The sequence below is a fragment of the Rhinopithecus roxellana genome, chromosome 17, assembly GCF_007565055.1.
Source record: "Rhinopithecus roxellana isolate Shanxi Qingling chromosome 17, ASM756505v1, whole genome shotgun sequence".
NCBI classification, from domain to species: Eukaryota; Metazoa; Chordata; class Mammalia; order Primates; family Cercopithecidae; genus Rhinopithecus; species Rhinopithecus roxellana.
The window spans coordinates 103,673,276-103,690,742 of NC_044565.1; the positions used below are offsets into that span (position 1 = coordinate 103,673,276).

The 17,467-nt window shown below is 36.3% G+C and overlaps 1 protein-coding gene and 1 pseudogene across 5 annotated transcripts in view; one reads left to right on the top strand and one right to left on the bottom strand.

Annotated features, from left to right (window-relative positions):
* Window positions 1–5,558: 5,558 nt before the first annotated feature.
* Window positions 5,559–17,467, bottom strand: part of PPM1B (protein phosphatase, Mg2+/Mn2+ dependent 1B) — an 86,930-nt gene continuing 75,021 nt past the window's right edge. For 2 of the 5 annotated variants that reach the window (XM_010356513.2, XM_030921081.1), the window contains one exon: window positions 15,329–16,383. In XM_010356513.2, the coding sequence (XP_010354815.1) occupies window positions 16,078–16,383 (306 nt within the window). In that variant the 3' untranslated portion in view covers window positions 15,329–16,077. Of the gene's footprint in view, window positions 5,710–12,723; window positions 14,476–15,328; window positions 16,384–17,467 lie in introns of those variants that run through there. The other 3 variants (XM_030921082.1, XM_010356514.2, XM_030921083.1) reach the window with 3 other exon arrangements.
* LOC115894466 lies at window positions 10,212–10,307 on the top strand (annotated as a pseudogene).

Genomic DNA, 17,467 nt, shown 5'->3' on the forward strand with positions numbered 1-17,467 from the left:
TTCTTTCTATTGTTGAGTAGCATTCCATTTTGTGAGTATACTGCAGTGATCTATTCTCCTACTGATGGAGAGCTGGGCTGTCCTCCTTTTGACACTGTTAGGAATAGGGCTGCTCAGAACATTCCTGTACAAGTCTTTTTGTGGACATATGTTGATTTCTTTCTTTTTTTGTTGAGACAAGAGGCTCGCTCTGTTACCCAGGCTGGAGTTCAATGGTGTGATCTTGGCTCACTGCAACCTCCGTCTGTTGGGTTCAAGCAATTCTTCTGCCTCAGCCTCCACGTAGCTGGGATTACAGGTGCCCACCACCACACCTGGCTAATTTTTTTATTTTCAGTAGAGATGGGGTTGGTTTTGCCATGTTGGCCAGGCTGGTCTCGAACTCCTAACCTCAGGTGATCCACCACCTTGGCCTCCCAAAGTGCTGGCATTACAGCCGTGAGCCACCGTGCCTGGCCTATATACTTTGTTGAGACAGGGTCACATTTTGTTGCCCAGGCTGGAAAGCAGTAGTGTAATCATGGCTCACTGCAGCTTCGACCTCCTGGGCTCAGGTGATCCTCCCACCTCAGAGTCTCTGGGACCACAGGCATGTGTCACCATGCTTGGCTCATTTTTTGTATTTTTAGTAGAGATGGGGTTTTGTCATGTTGCCCAGGTTGGTCCTCAAATTCCTGGGTTCAAGTGATCTGCCTGCCTTGGCCTTCCAAAATGCTGGGATTACAGGTGTGAGCTACTGCACTAGGCAGGACGTATGTTTTTATTTCTCTTAGGTAAATATCTAGGCATGGAAATGATGGGACAAATGCAGGTGTATGTTTTGTTTTATAAGAAATACCATTTGACCCAGCAATCCCATTACTGGGTATATACCCAAAGGATTATAAATCATGCTGCCATAAAGACACATGCACGTGTATGTTTATTGTGGCACTATTCACAATAGCAAAGACTTGGAACCCGCCCAAATGTCTATCAATGAAAGACTGGATGAAGAAAATGAGGCACATATACACCATGGAATACTACACAGCCATAAAAAAGGATGAGTTCATGTCCTTTGAAGGGACATGGATGAAGCTGAAAACCATCATTCTAAGCAAACTATCACAAGGACAGAAAGCCAAACACCAGATGTTCTCACTCATAGGTGGGAGTTGAACAATGAGAACACATGGACACAGGGCGGGGAACATCACACACTGGGGCACGTCGGAGGGTGGGGGGAAGGGGGAGGCATAGCATTGGGAGAAATACCTAATGTAAATGATGAGTTGATGGGTGCAGCAAAGCAACACGGTACATCATGTATACCTATGTAACAAACCTGCACGTTGTGCACCTGCACCCTAGAACTTAAAGTATAATTTAAAAAAAAAAAAAAAAAAACCTCAGAACTTTTCCCAACATGATTGTGTCATTATGCTTCCACCAATAATGCCAACAGTTCTGGTTGTTACGCACCTTTGCCAACATATGGTATCATCAGTCTTTTTAATCTTAGTAATTCTGGTGGGTGTGTGGAGGTATCTCATTTTTGAAGCTTGTGTTTGAATCATTTGTTTTCTCTGTCCACAGTGCCTTAATATGTATGCCGCATCTCTCTGAAGTGGTGGACCCTGTTTACCTGCTCTGAAGAATGGCTGTGATGCAGCTACCTACCAGGGATACAGTTTCTCAGCCCCACACCTTGCACCTACAGCTAAGTGTGGCCATGTTCTCATCAATGAAGTGTGAATACAAACAAAGTGCACCACCTTCAGGTTGAGGCTTTGAAGAAGCTGGGGTCCCCTTCCCGTGCTCTCTTTCCCCTTGTGCTGGTGGGATATATATAACAATAAGGCCCTGGGTGATAGGTAGCCACCAGATGCAAAATGCCTCCAACCTGAGTCACCACACAGAAGAGAAGAAGCCTCTGACCTGGAACACCTAGCCTGGTCTATAGATGAACAAGAAGTAAACTTCTATTATGTTTGAACATTACAGATTTGGTTCCGTTATAGCAATTTAGCTTACCCTGACTAAACTGTTCCCTGTCTCTTGGAAGGTGTACCCTCCTTCCCTGAAAGTGACTTCTTCATACATGTAATCTATATTTTAATTTATATTCTCCAAAGCATATCCACATCTATTCAACTGTTTCCATGTTTTCCACTAACGGAAACCTCACATAAATAAATATATATAAAGGTTTATTGCATTATCCAAGGTTCTTTAAAATAAAATTTTATTGAATAGCATATATACAGAAATGTGCACAAAAATATACACTATCTATATACACATTATAAGTAATACATATATCTGCAGAAATTTACAATGCTATTTACATCTGGGGCATTCCCTTCCTTTCCACTATTTCTCATTTGCTATTTTTTCAGCCCTGGTGACTGAGGAAGTCAAGAGAATAAGAGGTAGAAGGACATACTGAGTGTGTCACAGGCCCTTCCAAAAAGGCTGAACTCCAGCCTAGGAAACTAAAGCTGGTCCTTTAAGATTTCTCAGATGCTGCTTAATTCCTGTGCCACAGTCCTACAGTGTCGGCTTTTGCCATTTTGTTTTGGTTTTTTTTTTGTTTTGTTTTTTTAAAGAAAGAGGATATATATCAGGTAGGGGAGAATGTAGGGTGCAGAGCTACCTCATCTCCTCTCCCAGAGGAATTCAAGGCTCCAGGGCTGCTGCTGGCCCATGTGGCATCTTTGGTAAACTGGAAAAACCACTTTCAAAAAAAGCACTTTTTTTTGCAAGTCACGTTACTTCCACCTGTCAGGTATTTGTTGCAATATAACTATACTAGTTTTATTAGAATTAGAACACTTTCCTGCCACTTGCTGGAGAGTGGTTGCATCTAAGACCACATGTCTGTGATATGAATGGTGTCTGTGGGTGAGGCACTGTTCTACCTTAATCAACCTACACTGCTACAGTTGGCCTTCAGGTTGCAGAGCAACTTGTAGTTTTGATTTTTTTTAATGCATCGGGGATATTTTAAAAAATATTTTAATTGAAGTATAACATACAGAATAAAAAGGCAGAGGCACCTAAAGATAAAAAAACAACAATAAAAACAAAACCAAGAAATCAGCCGTTACACAGGAAGAATTATAACAAGCTCAGAATTTTTAAAATGCATAAATAATGCAAGCAATACCACAAGCAGAAACCAACACCAGAAATTTGCAAGGACCTAGAGGAATAGGTCAAAGTGAAACCTCCACATAAGTTGGGTTATATGCAAGTGAATTCTGCGAAGAATGTAAAATCCTATTATGTCCTTGTAGATAAACTGGAGAAATATGAGCAGATAAGTTGATCAGTACATTGCTGAAATTCTTACCTAATGGGTGTTGAGTAAAAGATTGACCAATTTGCATCCTACTGAAGAGAAGTTTCTGAGGCCTCCCACAGGGCCTCAGTACTTGGACCTGTTTCATTCAGTATGGGAGGTTTACGTATGAAATTTTTGAGTTACTGGAAAGAAGATAGCTAAATATCTTAGATATTTAGATACCTTAGATAAATCCACAACCAACTCAAAAGGTTAATGAATTTTACCCAAGAAAACTTAATAGGAACAAATAAAGGTCCTGCAAAATAGGTTAACCAAAACACCAACCACACAAGTATGGAATGGAAAAAGATTGCTTACGGGCAGTAAAAATAAGCTTGAAGGACTCAAACAGTAACATGCAGTTACTGTTGCCAGAAAATCTAGTTCAACATTTGGGTGTTAAATAGAAGAACAGAAAAGTATTAATGAAAATAAAGGATGGGACAGTTCTGCTACACATAAATGCTCAGTTCTGGGTTGCATACTTTAAGAATGATCAAGAAAATGAGAGCACATTGGGAGAAAAGGGTCCTGGATGGTGAAGACAGTTGGAGTTAGGATATATAATGGTAATCAATGAAATAATGGGGTACAGAAAAGAGAATATGCTGGGAGTCATCCTAATAGCTGTGGTTAAATTTTGGCCTTATCAACCGAAAATAATCAAAAAGGTCAGAATCTAATTTAAACAGAGATTATTCAAGCACAGAGTTTGAGGACAGCCCACCCGGGAGCACCAGCTCCAAAGGAATGGAGTCAACGTGCTGAAGGTTTCATTTACATAGGCAGAGACAGGAGTTTTTGGCAGGATTGCAACATTTTTCTTACAAGGTTGGCACATAGTTACAGCAATTTGGTTACAGGCAGTGTTTCTCTTGGGAAAGGTACATGAACACCTTTTACAGAGGGTGTAGTCATCATGGGTTTTCTGTCATCTGGTCTAAGAGAAGCAGGACAACAAAGAAGTTAATCTGTAACAAAGGTCATTAATTAAGAAGGCAGGTAGTTTTTGTACCTGATGTAGTTTTATTCTCTCTAGTCATTGTAAAGAACAGGAAGAATAGGGAAATAAAAAGTTGTTACCATATGTGACTCAGATCAGCTACATCTCTCTCAAGGCTCAGTGTTTTTTGTGGGTTCCAGGAGCTTTTAAATATTTATTTTCATAGCCCCAAGGGTTAATAAGACAACTGAGTAGAAGAAGCAGAGATGCAATAGGGCAGGCAGAGCTGATCAAAGATGGAAATGAACTCATTCCTGACACTCAGACCAGAGGCTGCTGAAAGATCATCTGGCATTCATGGTTTTCTCAACTTTGAGATTTTAGAACTATATAGTTAAAGATCTGCCCAGCTATACAATTTATTACTCTGCCTTTGAAACACACACACACACGATAAATCTTCAGAACTACTATGCTAAAACTTTTGGGGACACAAAACCACAAATCATTCAAAGAGTTTGCTTTATTGGCTCTTCTCAAATGGGCAAGCAGCTGTGTGTGTGTTGTTTTTTTGGTGTGAAAGCAGGTTAGAAAATGTAGTTTATTTTGGCTTATTTTTTCTAGTGTTAAAACAATCAGCATGGATACGTAAATTGTTGATGGTGAAAGACATTTCATTAGTTTAGTATTGTACACTATTACACCGCTATAGGAAACATTCTCTCTCAACTGCCAGATTCATGTGTCCCACCCTAAAAAAGCCAAAAGCCCTCAAAATAAATACATATGTATAAGTATATATATACACATAGCTATACACACACACACACACACACATATCTAAATTCACTATACATTTCTAAATATAGATATTAGAAGTCACTAAAGCCAAAAAAAAAAAAAAAGGTCTAATATAGAAGAGCTATTCAGATTTCTATTCACGTAGAACAAGCCAGTTCCTTTCATATTAACTATGCACACCACCTCCTTTTGGAAGAGATCTGGGAATGGTAAAAACCAGTCGGAAGATGGTCTTAACCATTTAGAAATCCAGTAACTTCTGATTTAAATGATGCTTTTAGGAGAAGGAAAACAATGCCAGATTAAAGCCTGCCTTTAACCATAAGAGTCCCTGAAATCAAACCAAAAGTGCTGCCAAGAAGCCACAGGTGTTTATCACATGGACAGGAAAAAATATGATTTTGAAGGGCACAGTGACAGTTCTTCTCTGTCTCCACTAATGAGTTATAAGATTAAAGGTTAACAACAGTACAAATACTATAATTATATAATGCTGGGTTTATTTTTCATTCGGGTTTACAAAGAAACCTTTTTTCCGTGTGCTTCTGGGTGCTTGGAAGGTCTGCCAGCCACTGCCTTTCTTGTCACCAGAGCTCCCAGCAGGTTTATAAATGGATGTGCCCAAGACTGCCATCTGGTGGAAATGATAGAAATTGAAATAATTTTTTTTTTCTTGCATGATTGGGGGTGGTAAGTAAATAAAACTAGTTGTCTAAGAAGGTATACATTTAAAATATACTGGGGAGGGGCATTCATTCATCACAGCAATGAGAAATATAAAATAACAGGGAATTAATTTAAGAAAGGTGTAGACCATATGGAGAAAACTATAAAACTGTACTGGGGACATTAAAAACACTTGTATAAATAGAAAGATGTAGCATCTTCCTGGTGGAACTCACCTTGGCTAAAGATACCAATGACCCCTACATTAATCTACACTTATAACAATTCAATCAACACATTAATGAGATTTTTATTTGGCAGGGAAATCTTGGCCAAATTATTGAAAAATTCACCTGGAAGAATAAACACATTCAATTTTTGTAAAAGTAGAATAATAAGGGGCATTTTCCCTATCAGATAATAAAACATATAATAAAACTATGATAATTGAGATGACATTGTACTGACACACAACACAAAACGATAAAATAGAATGCTTATAAAAATACAAGCATATACATGAATATATAATAAAGGACAACTTCAAATAATGAGAAAAGATTGGCTTATGTAATAGCTGGTATAAGGGGATAATGGAAAAATCTATAGGAAAATGGTATATTAGATTTTTACCTCAGAAATAAGTTCCAGTTGTATTAAAGTACGAATATTCAAAAGGCCAATGTCTTAAAAGAAAAGATATGTAAATATTTACTTAGGATATAAAAAATTGTCTTTGTATGCAACTGAAGGTTGATGCAACTGTTAAATAAAATTCTGAAAATTCTGAATGTAAAAGTATGACACTTCTTGAAACATATCAAATTTAACACAAAAGGTCTTTGTAGTTTACTGTACGTAAATTTTCAATTCTTTTAAAGTAAAATAAAACAAAATAAACCCTATTTGATTTAAAAAGGTATATGAAGGGTAAAAGGGAATATTTTTGACCAAGGAGAGCTCTCTTACACTCTTCAGCTCTGAGCATCTTAGCCTTCTCTAGTAACGCATCAATCATAGTGAGTAGAGGATCCTTATTCTGCCTGTAGGAAAAGCTGGCATCAAAACAAAAAGTTATTGTGTAAGAAAAATCTCAGAAGTTGCATGATGTGATTTTTTTTGGGGGGGAAAACCCTATGAGATTGAGATTGTGGTTTTTTCAAAAATTAGGTCATTTCAGTATGGCTAGATGTCCTTTGGTTGAATATCTTTCTTTAAAAACAACAACAAACCATAAACAGTATTACAGTATTGAAAGGCAAATGGTGAACTCGGGAAAATAATTCATGACATATGTAACAGAATAATGGTTAAAATCCTACGTATATAAAGAGCTCTCACAAATCAAGAAAAATTATAAATGTGTAAACAGAGAATCTTTCATAGGTTAAGAAAAAATGCTGCCAATTAACATGTGTGCACAGGCTTATAATCAAAGAATAACCAAATATGAGAAAAACATTTTCACTCACTAGTAATCAAGTAAGTGGGGATTAAATCAAGAAAATGTAGGTTACAGTATTTTACCCAGCAGCTTGGCAATGTGCAACATTGGTGAGAAAGTGAAAAACATGGGTACTCTTGTATACTATTAAGATTGTAAATGTGTATGCACCCTCTTCTTGAAAGGCAATTTAGGACACTGAATGTTTTGTATTTTATTTAACTCAAGATTTTATGAAAAATTCAAACATACAGAAAATTAGAGAAAATAATACAATTTTACCTATTGCCCAGATTTAACATTTTGACATCTTTACCTTTTTTAAGGAGAAAATAAAAACCTCGCTTTTCCCAATGCCTTTAAAAAAGTAATCACTGTTCTAAAGTTAATGTGCACTATTTTCATGTGTCTTTTATATGTACATACTACATATCCATAAATTGTACCTATCATATTTCATAAACTCTAAGATTCCATTATTTTATGTACCATTCTTTTTTTTTTTTTTTTTTTTTTTTTGAGACGGAGTCTCGCTCTGTCGCTCAGGCTGGAGTGCAGTGGCCGGATCTCTGTTCACTGCAAGCTCCGCCTCCCGGGTTCACGCCATTCTCCTGCCTCAGCCTCCCGAGTAGCTGGGACTACAGGCACCCGCCACCTCGCCCAGCTAGTTTTTTGTATTTTTAGTAGAGACAGGATTTCACCTTGTTAGCCAGGATGGTCTCCATCTCCTGACCTCGTGATCCGCCCGTCTCGGCCTCCCAAAGTGCTGGGACCACAGGCGCGAGCCACCGCGCCTGGCCCCATTCTTTTATATGTTAAGAAAAAATGCTGCCAATTAAACTATGAAATAATGTTTTGTTAACATTTAAGATTATTTTCTCATACTTATTATAACAGGGTTTTAGGATAGATCTTTTTTTAATCTTACATATGCTGTTATTTCTGTGTTACATACCAAATCATAATAAAATCATTTGAAGACATTTTGAGACAGGGTCTTGCTCTATCACCCAAGCTGGAGTGCAATGGCGTGATCTCAGCTCACTGAAACCTCTGCCTCCTGGATTCAAGTGATTCTCCTGCCTCAGCCTCCCAGGTAGCCGGGATTACAGGTGCACACCACCACGCCTGGCTAATTTTTGTATTTTTAGTAGAGACGGGGTTTTGCCGTGTTGGCCAGGCTGGTCTTGAACTCTTGACCTCAAGTGATCTGTCCACGTCACCCTCCTATAGTGCTGGGATTACAAGTGTGAGCCACCGTGCCTGACCTTGAAGACATTTTAAACAGCACTTAAATATAATACATGTATTCCCGACACAGTACAAAACCCAACTGTGAATTGAGATAGACCAAGCTGGTGCAACTATGTCATGATGGCTGCCTTAGTCAATGACAATTGTTAAGATGCCATTGATTTAAGATGCTTCCTGGCCGGGCACGGTGGCTCACACCTGTAATCCCAGCACTTTGGGAGGCCTAGGCGGGCAGATCACCTGAGGTCGGGAGTTGGAGACCAGCCTGGCCAACACGGAGAAACCCCGTCTCTACTGAAAATACAAAATTAGCTGGGCGTGCTGACGCATTCCTGTAATCCCAGCTACTTGGGAGGCTGAGGCAGGAGAATCACTTGAACCTGGGAGGCGGAGGTTGCAGTGAGCCGAGATTGTGCCATTGCACTCCAGCCTGGGCAACAAGAGTGAAACTCCATCTCAAAATAAATAAATAAATGAAAAATAAAAAATAAAGATGCTTCCCAATTTCAAAGACATTAAAATATGAAGTGTGTTTTGGAATTAAGTTTGGAGACAAATTTACATACAAGACATCCCCTTATAACTTGCTTTGTTTCTCTCGGCGTCATGTTTTCAAAGTATTAAAAGACAGCTCACTGCCTAAGAAGCTAACAGCAACTGGCTGCTGCTGGAGCTCGGGACTCTCTTATCTTAGCACTCCCTCCATTTTACTGAGCTACCCCTGAAAACGCTGTTTTATGCTAAAGGGTAAGTAGGCTAAGGAGTTATTCCTTCTTGGTAACATCTGCCTTAAATCAGGAAAATGGTCTTTTCAAAGGCTCGGGAATTCACATATCATCTGGGACTAGGGTGAAGCACTTGCTTTGGGGAGAAAATTTAAGGAATGGCAAGTAATCAAGATAAATATTTTACTTTTTTTAATTTTAGATATTTTAATGCAACATTAAAAAAATCAAAACTATGCAAAATGATGAACATAATATAAAATTTTTAAATAAGACAATCTACGCTCTTCTGAAAAAAAAGAATCACTGCAGAGTTTTCCATTTGCCTTAGGCTCCCACATGGCTTGGCATGGTACAGGTACTAATCCTGTTTTACAGGGGGAGGAAAGGGAGTGATAGATTAAAATGAGTGAGCAACGTGGTCCCATAGTACAATTAAAAATGTAAATGTACAACAGAAACACACAAAATTATTATAGGTAGGGTGAACAATTTTCAATATTACATCCCCAAATGGATGCAAGCTCTTAATATTAGAATGTGGATTATTAGTTGTATTTTATTAGAAGGAACTAGATTTAGGCCAGGTGCAGTGGCTTATGTCTGTACCCCCAGTACTTTGGGAGGCCGAGACAGGAGGATTGCTTGAGGACGGGAGTTCGATGCTGCAGTGTGCTATGATGCCACTGCACTCCAGCCTGGGCAACAGAGTGAGAACTTGTCTTGAAAATAAAAAACAAAAGGAACTAAATACCTGCCAGATGTTAGCACTTATGAGGCTATAGTAATCAAACTGATGTGATATTTCCACAGGGTTAGACAAAAACACAATAGAGCAGAAGAAACTACAAATGGATCACACATATTTGGGGAATGGGAATCTGACGGGGGGCATGGTGTTGGCACAATTAGTTAGCTGGATGGAAAAAAAAAAGATTCCTTAGTTCATACACTATGTAACAAATTCAAGAATGATTAAAAACTTAACCAAGCATACGTGCTTGGGAGGTAGAAGACTTCTAAAATGGCTGGAAGGTAATATTACAGATGCTTCTGTAGTTCACAAGCATGATGATTAGGTTTTCACACTTATGTGTGAGATGTGCCTCCCCTCAGCTTTGTTACTACATTATCCACCTGACATGAAAATGAAAATGTATAAATTTAAAAAATTAGAGACTATATGAACTTGGGATGAGGATGATTTCCTAAACAAGAAAAACACACAGCAAAAAAAAAAAAAAAAAAAAAAAAAAGAAAGACAAATAGCAACACTGCATAAACAAAGAAAAACAAAAACAGTCTGAGAGGTTTTGCAGCTCACATAACAAAGGATTAGTATCTAGACTATATAGAAACAGACAAATAAATTAGAAAAAGACAAGCCCAATGGAAAAATGAACAAAAAGTGTGAACATTCAATTCAGAAAAGAGGAAACTCAATGGCCAATATACATAGAAAAGATGTTCTTCTCACATGTAATCAGAAATGCAAATTATATAACACTATTTCATACTTATCCAACTGGATTTTTTTTTTTTTTTTTTTTTTTTTTTTTTTTTTTTTTTTTTTTTTGCATTAGAGACAGGGTCTCATTCTGTTACCCAGGCTGGCATGCAGTGGTGCATTTGTAGCTCACTGCAGACTTGAACTCCTGGGCTTAAGGGATCCTCCTGCTTCAGCATCCAAATAGCTAGGACTACAGGTGCACGCCACCCAAATTTTCTGTTTGTTTTCCTCCTTTCTCTCTCCTTCTCTCCCTCTTCCTCCTCTCCCCTCCTTTTTTCAGTTAGGAATTTTAGTGAAATAATTTCAGTTTACATTAAGGTTTTTGATCATACATGTAAAATATATTATTACAACCATTTAAAATGTTTTAAAGTTATTGGATTTAATTAACTCCTGGAGTATAGGATCTTTAGGAGCCTACAGAACTTTCATGAAGACTTCACATTTTAAAATTACTTACAGTCAGAAGTAAACTAGAACTCTTAAGAATGTTTATGTATAGTTCAAGCTCCCCCTAAAAGGTTTTTTTTTTTTTTTTTTGAGGCGGAGTTTCGCTCTTGTTGCCCAGGCTGGAGTGCAATGGCACGATCTCATCTCACTACAACCTCTGTCACCTGGGTTCAAGCAATTCTTCTGCCTCAGCCTCCTGAGTAGCTGGGATTACAGGCATGCACCACCACACCTGGCTAATTTTGTATTTTTAGTAGAGACAGGGTTTCTCCATGTTGGTCAGGCTGGTCTCAAACTCCCGATCTCAGGTATCTGCCTGCCTCAGCCTCCCAAACTGCTGGGATTACAGACATGAGCCACCATGCCCACCCTTAACAAAAAACTTTAATCACTGCAGAATAACGGATCAGTATTTAGAAGAACTGCATAATTCAGTGAACCAGTATTTTCCAAATGACCAATTCATGATGTGACAAAATCATGCATAGCCAGAAGGTCCATTCAAAATGCAAGAGAGACCCAGTGGATTTTAACATAACAAACTAAGAAAAGTCCTCTAATAAACTTTCCGATTTCACATTACAACCAACCTTCAAGAAACTATCAGTTGTCAAGTTTTGATATCTACAATTATCTGAAGTTACTAAAATACTCCTGTTTTCCAACTACCTATCTATGTGAGGCCAGGTTTCTTCATATACTTCAACCATCGGGCCGCACCACACTGTAGCAGACTGAACGCAGAAGCACAAACAAGAATTCAGCCCAATATTAAAGGGCTCACAAAAATGAAAACTGGTCCTTCTTTTTACACTGCATTTTTGTATCTTAACTTATAAGACAATTATTTTTCATAAAATGGTTTATGTTAACACGTAATCATTTTAACAAATTAAAACAGTATGTATAATTTCTCAGTTTTAATTTCTAATATAGTAAATATCGATAGTACCCACAAAAGCAAAAGTTCATTGGAATATACAATTTGTAAGAGTATAAATGGGTCCTGAGACCAAAATACTTGAGAATAGCCAGGCTAGGAAATTCAGATGAGTAAACACTGAACATCGGTTTTTCTTTTACTAATTCATACATTATTTCTATTTCAAGCACCAGTAACCCCCAATGAAAAAGGTTTTTTTTTTTTTTTTGAGACGGAGTCTCGCCCTGTCCCCAGGCTGGAGTGCAGTGTCGCGATCTTGGCTCACTGCAACCTCTGCCTCCTGGGTTCAAGCAATTCTCCTGCCTCAGCCTCCTGAGTAGCTGGATTACAGGCACGCACCACCACGCCCAGCTAATTTTTGTATTTTTAGTGGACACGGGGTTTCACCATGTTGGCCAGGACAGTCTAGATCTCTTGACCTTGTGATCCACCCGCCTCAGCCTTCCAAAGTGCTAGGATTACAGGCGAAAGCCAACGCACCCGGCCAAAGGCAAGTTTTTTAAAAAGGAGTATAAATATTTCTGGACTAGAGAAGGGGTTAATTAATATTGTCCTGTACAGTTTGGATAATTCCTATTTGGAATTAAATTTTCACAAGTATGCCAACCACGTTAAGAAGTTTAAAATAACATTAAAAACTGAATCATACCAAATAATAATATGTCACACTGTTTTTATCAATTCTTTATTTAGGTAACAAGTTGGTTATGTTCACTGCATTGTATGAAACATCACAATATCATACTCGAAAGTACTATCAGTACAGGGTTGGATCAGAGTGGACAGTTTGAACAATAAACCATTTTGCATTCTTCATTCCCTATCTTTTAACAACCCCCCAAACCCAGTAAAGGGACAAACAGCTTTTCACATCATCATGTAAAGCACTTTAACTTACAAGGCTAAAATCTAAAGAATAAATAAAATATATTGTGGCAATAATTCCTTTTAAACCAAAAATCAGGTGCACAATAAATCAAATGATCAGGAAAGCTGTCTGTTTAAAACGTGTGGCTCTCCAGAAACAGCTTCAGGAAAATGTTACAGAAAATACCATGAATTCCATTTCACACAGGACCAGATGATGACTCATTTTAACTATACACAAGGGCAATTACATCCTGCTGAAACACAATTTAAACATATAGGAAAATGTTTACAAAGCATCCACAACATGTAAACCATGTACAAATGGATACATTCATTACTTCTCCTAACCCAGTAACTTCTTTCAGATAAATACTTTACTCTTCATGTTCAGCATTAATTGAATTTAATACATGCAAAACTCAGAAGAATTCAAGGTTACTGTAAAAATAGAATTAAACTAATAAATCTTCAAGTACCTTATGTGACAGCCACTCTGTACCGTGCCCAATGTTATAAAATGAAAGGTTACTGAACCCATGAAAATATCTCTGTAATATTTCCTTAGATCTAAAATAGATAATTTTAAATGTATTTATAGTAATTTCAATGTGATATTCTGAGCTTTTAAAATAACATAAATGATTAAAAATACCAAATTACACAAAACTTGTATCTTAAAAGCTGAAAAAATTAAAACTATAGAAACCCACATGTAAAACAAAAATCACAATTTACATTATAAAGACAAATCTCATCTTTAAAAAATTTCCAACAGTGAAATGTCAAAGCAAATTATAAATAGCCATAAATTAATCCATTTGGTTTCAAAAGATTTTCTAGAGAGAGTTGAAGGATGCAGTAGATACATGCATAAAATTTGTAAGGGTTTATAATATTAATCCCAAATACACTTTATCTTGAAGCAAGGCAACATTACAATTTGGACATTATTGGAGAACCCAGTTTGGTAATACAGGTAAAATTGGAAAAAAATTAAATAACAATCAATAATAAATACATATCCTACAGAAATTGCTCAAATGAAATTCCAAGCCACAGAGCTGCAAAAGGCTTCCAACTTGGTGAACTGAAAAAAGGAACATATACAATTCTTTACTCTTACATGCTTACATGTTGTGTGTTTTGTTTAAAGAAAAAAACATAATGTATTGTCAGAGTATAGCTAACTATATTTCCCATGCACCTCAGGCACATTGTTGATTTGTGGTGAAATCACTCCACTGGTTTTTAGGGCCAAAAGTTCAATACAGATGTAATGAGTATGCCTGAGGTTGGCAAAAAATACTGTAGTACAGGCAATGCTACAAGTGGCAACTGTCAGAAAACACAAATATGAACAAATGATGGGAAATGCTAATGATTTTCTGCTCATATCACAAAACGTTGGGAATCCGCAAGAATATTTTCCCCTTGTATTGAAGAAAATTGTGATTAAAAGTTTTTCCCCCAATTTTCAGAATCAAAAGCATTTTAGAAGGTTTTTAAGGCTACCATGGGTCTTCTAGATCTCCAGCACCCTACAGGAAGAGAAAAGGAAGAATATTATTATTTACCTATACCACTTCCAGACTGGATTGAATTTCAAAAGAAAACAAAACTGATGAACAAGTTACCTTCCTTTCTTTGTCTGAAAAGGGTACTTTTACAGAGAGATGTTGTGTATTGTATAGTGTGTGTGTACACGTGTATCTAATATAGATAGATAACTGGGTTGGGTTATTTTCCTCCCCTCTCCATCAAATGCCTTCCTTTCTCAAAGCACTTAAGAATATTCTGGCATTGGAAAAATACATCAAAACATCAGCTATAACATCCAAAGATTCCAAAGTTTCAATTTATGGTAACTTAAAGCAACTTCAGACACATGATATAAATATAAACGTAAAGAAGAAAAGTTAATGTTCTACAGTCATTAAAAATTTTTTAAAAATATTTCCCCATGTGACTAATCTATAATTTAAAAATCCCTTTAAATAAAAACTCCCATCTGCCACTATTTTAAAAACAGCCCATAATTATTCCATTTATTAATAACTAATAAAAATTTGTAACAAAATGGACAATTCTGCAGTCTTTAAAATGCTCACTGTGGCAATTTTCTCACATGTCTATGTGTGTCCATAATCTCCAATGTGTGGTACAAAGATTACTATCTTGTACCACAAAAGATGGATAAGAAAAAGAATAGATTTAAGTATGCAACACATATATTTTAACATTAAACTTCTTTCCTTTTTATTAATGAAAAAAGGTAAGCCAAAAGTGTTCTAAATGTTATATAAATACAAATGAATTTCTAATGGGTACTCTTCCAGTATACCAAACTTGGTTGTTTTTAAAAAATTAATTCAAAAATAAGTACAACATGCATAGATTATTCCACATCACATGCTTTATTTGGACTTAAACACTTATAATTTCATTCTAAACACTTGGTTGACATACATTTTGATGTGTGTAGTCAGGCTATACAGAATATACAAACCAAAGCTGTATGAATAATACATAGGTTTTTCAAAAGTTATGTTTCATAAAGAATACAGAGAAAGGAAAAATAGCCACACATCCAGTATCTCACAACTTCTAAAAATAAAACTACAGAGATGTAAAATATAAACAAATCAAACAACACACAAATTATTATCCTTGAAAGAAAAATTACAGGCCAGCATCAGCCATTCTTTGAAGAACTAAAATTATTAAAGAAAACATAAATTTATTACAAAGCTAACTATGAGTGTACTAATAGGTAAAATAATATGAAGCAGTATAATTCTACATTAACAAGTTTTTCCATAATATAGCATAATCTCTCTAATCAAAATTTCTAATCCTATCTAGTATTAACTACTGACTGTAATTCATAATTGGTATCCTAATTTCTGGCATACAATGTGAAATGACATATAATTTCATTAAATCCATAGTACTATAAATAGTCAATTTTACACTATCTCATAAAGGTGTATGCAAAGGCCTTTTTAAAAAACAAGGCTATCTGAATATAATAAAACTAGTTTTCCAAGATTCAAATAACAAAACGGTTATATAAATGCATACATTACACTTCCTAAGTTAAAAACCATCAAAGATCACAAAAATATTACCAAAAAGAAAAGTCATATTTTTTCACCACTCATCTTTGTCCCTGCATCTTCATTAGAGCTGTCTAATTCAGCAAGACCACTTTCTGATTCAGTATGGCTTTCCTGCATTGTCACTGGGTTTCCAGCATCACTGTTCGAAGAAGTAGCTGTGGCAGCTGGTTCAGCAGGGCTTTCTTCTCCCTCTACTTTAGCTAGCCTGTAACTAGTCAGCATCTCCTCCAGAAGTTGTCGGTAGTTTCCCCTATGATTAATTCTCATTTGCCTGAGAGCTTCCACCAATTTTCCCTGTGATCCACTTTCCTCTGCTTCATCGGAGGCCTTTTTTTAAGATTCAAGACCCCAGTGTCAGTAGACAAACTAGGATATCACATGTATTTCATAACACATTACAGCAAAATACTAATTTCTCGACTGAAAAGTAATATAGTCTAAGCATGAGAACATTTTATTAAATATCGATTCTTACCTGTATCAATAAAAACTTCCAATTATAATATCTCAAGTCATTTTAAGCAAATTACCATTAACTAGTTTATGTCTTATTTCAGTCATTTAAAATTTAATCTGAAATTTACTCAGCTTTTATAATTCAACAGCAACACAAGCATTTCCTAAAACTGACTTACTTAAAAAAAAACCAATAATTGGCTATACAATTTAGTACAAAAGAAAATTAATGTTTAAAGCAGTAGGAAAAGGACAGAAAAGCAAGCCATCACAGCAGTTTCTTCATCATTTCTGCTAAATGATAAGTAGGAAACACAAAACATAAAACTATATAGATTTAAACAGATCTTTGAAAGACTTTATAGTTTTCACGGATAAAAACTGTATTTACTTTTTGCCCTTATTTTGGTAAGAACATCTCTAGACAAAAATAAATTAAGTATTCTAAGTATGAATAATAAACTACTCAATCCTTTCATATTTTAGTAAATGTTGGAAAATCTACAGGTTTCTACAATAGTAATTACTTTAATACTGTACAGAACAAGCTCTAATCATCCAAGCTGATCACAGTTAAGCTGACAGACTAAAATCAAGATACCCTTACATTATGTGCCTCTTGATATGATGCATTATACAGTCATGTCCTGTATTCGTGCCAAAAAATGTTTAGAATGAATCTAATAATACTAATTCCCAGTTTACAGGGAAAAAGTGAATAGAGGATCAAGTTACAGCACACCATGAGAAAACAATCATATGAATTCAGAATGCAGGACGTACTATAAAAAATTGGCTCAGGCTCTTCAAAGTCAATGTCAAGGGGAAAAAACAGGTGAGGGGCTTGATTGATTAAAGACTTGTTTAATGTGCTTGACTGATAAACTTGATTAGACTGGGATTCAAAATAACAATTATAATAGTCATTCTAGGGACAACTAGGGAAATTTAAACT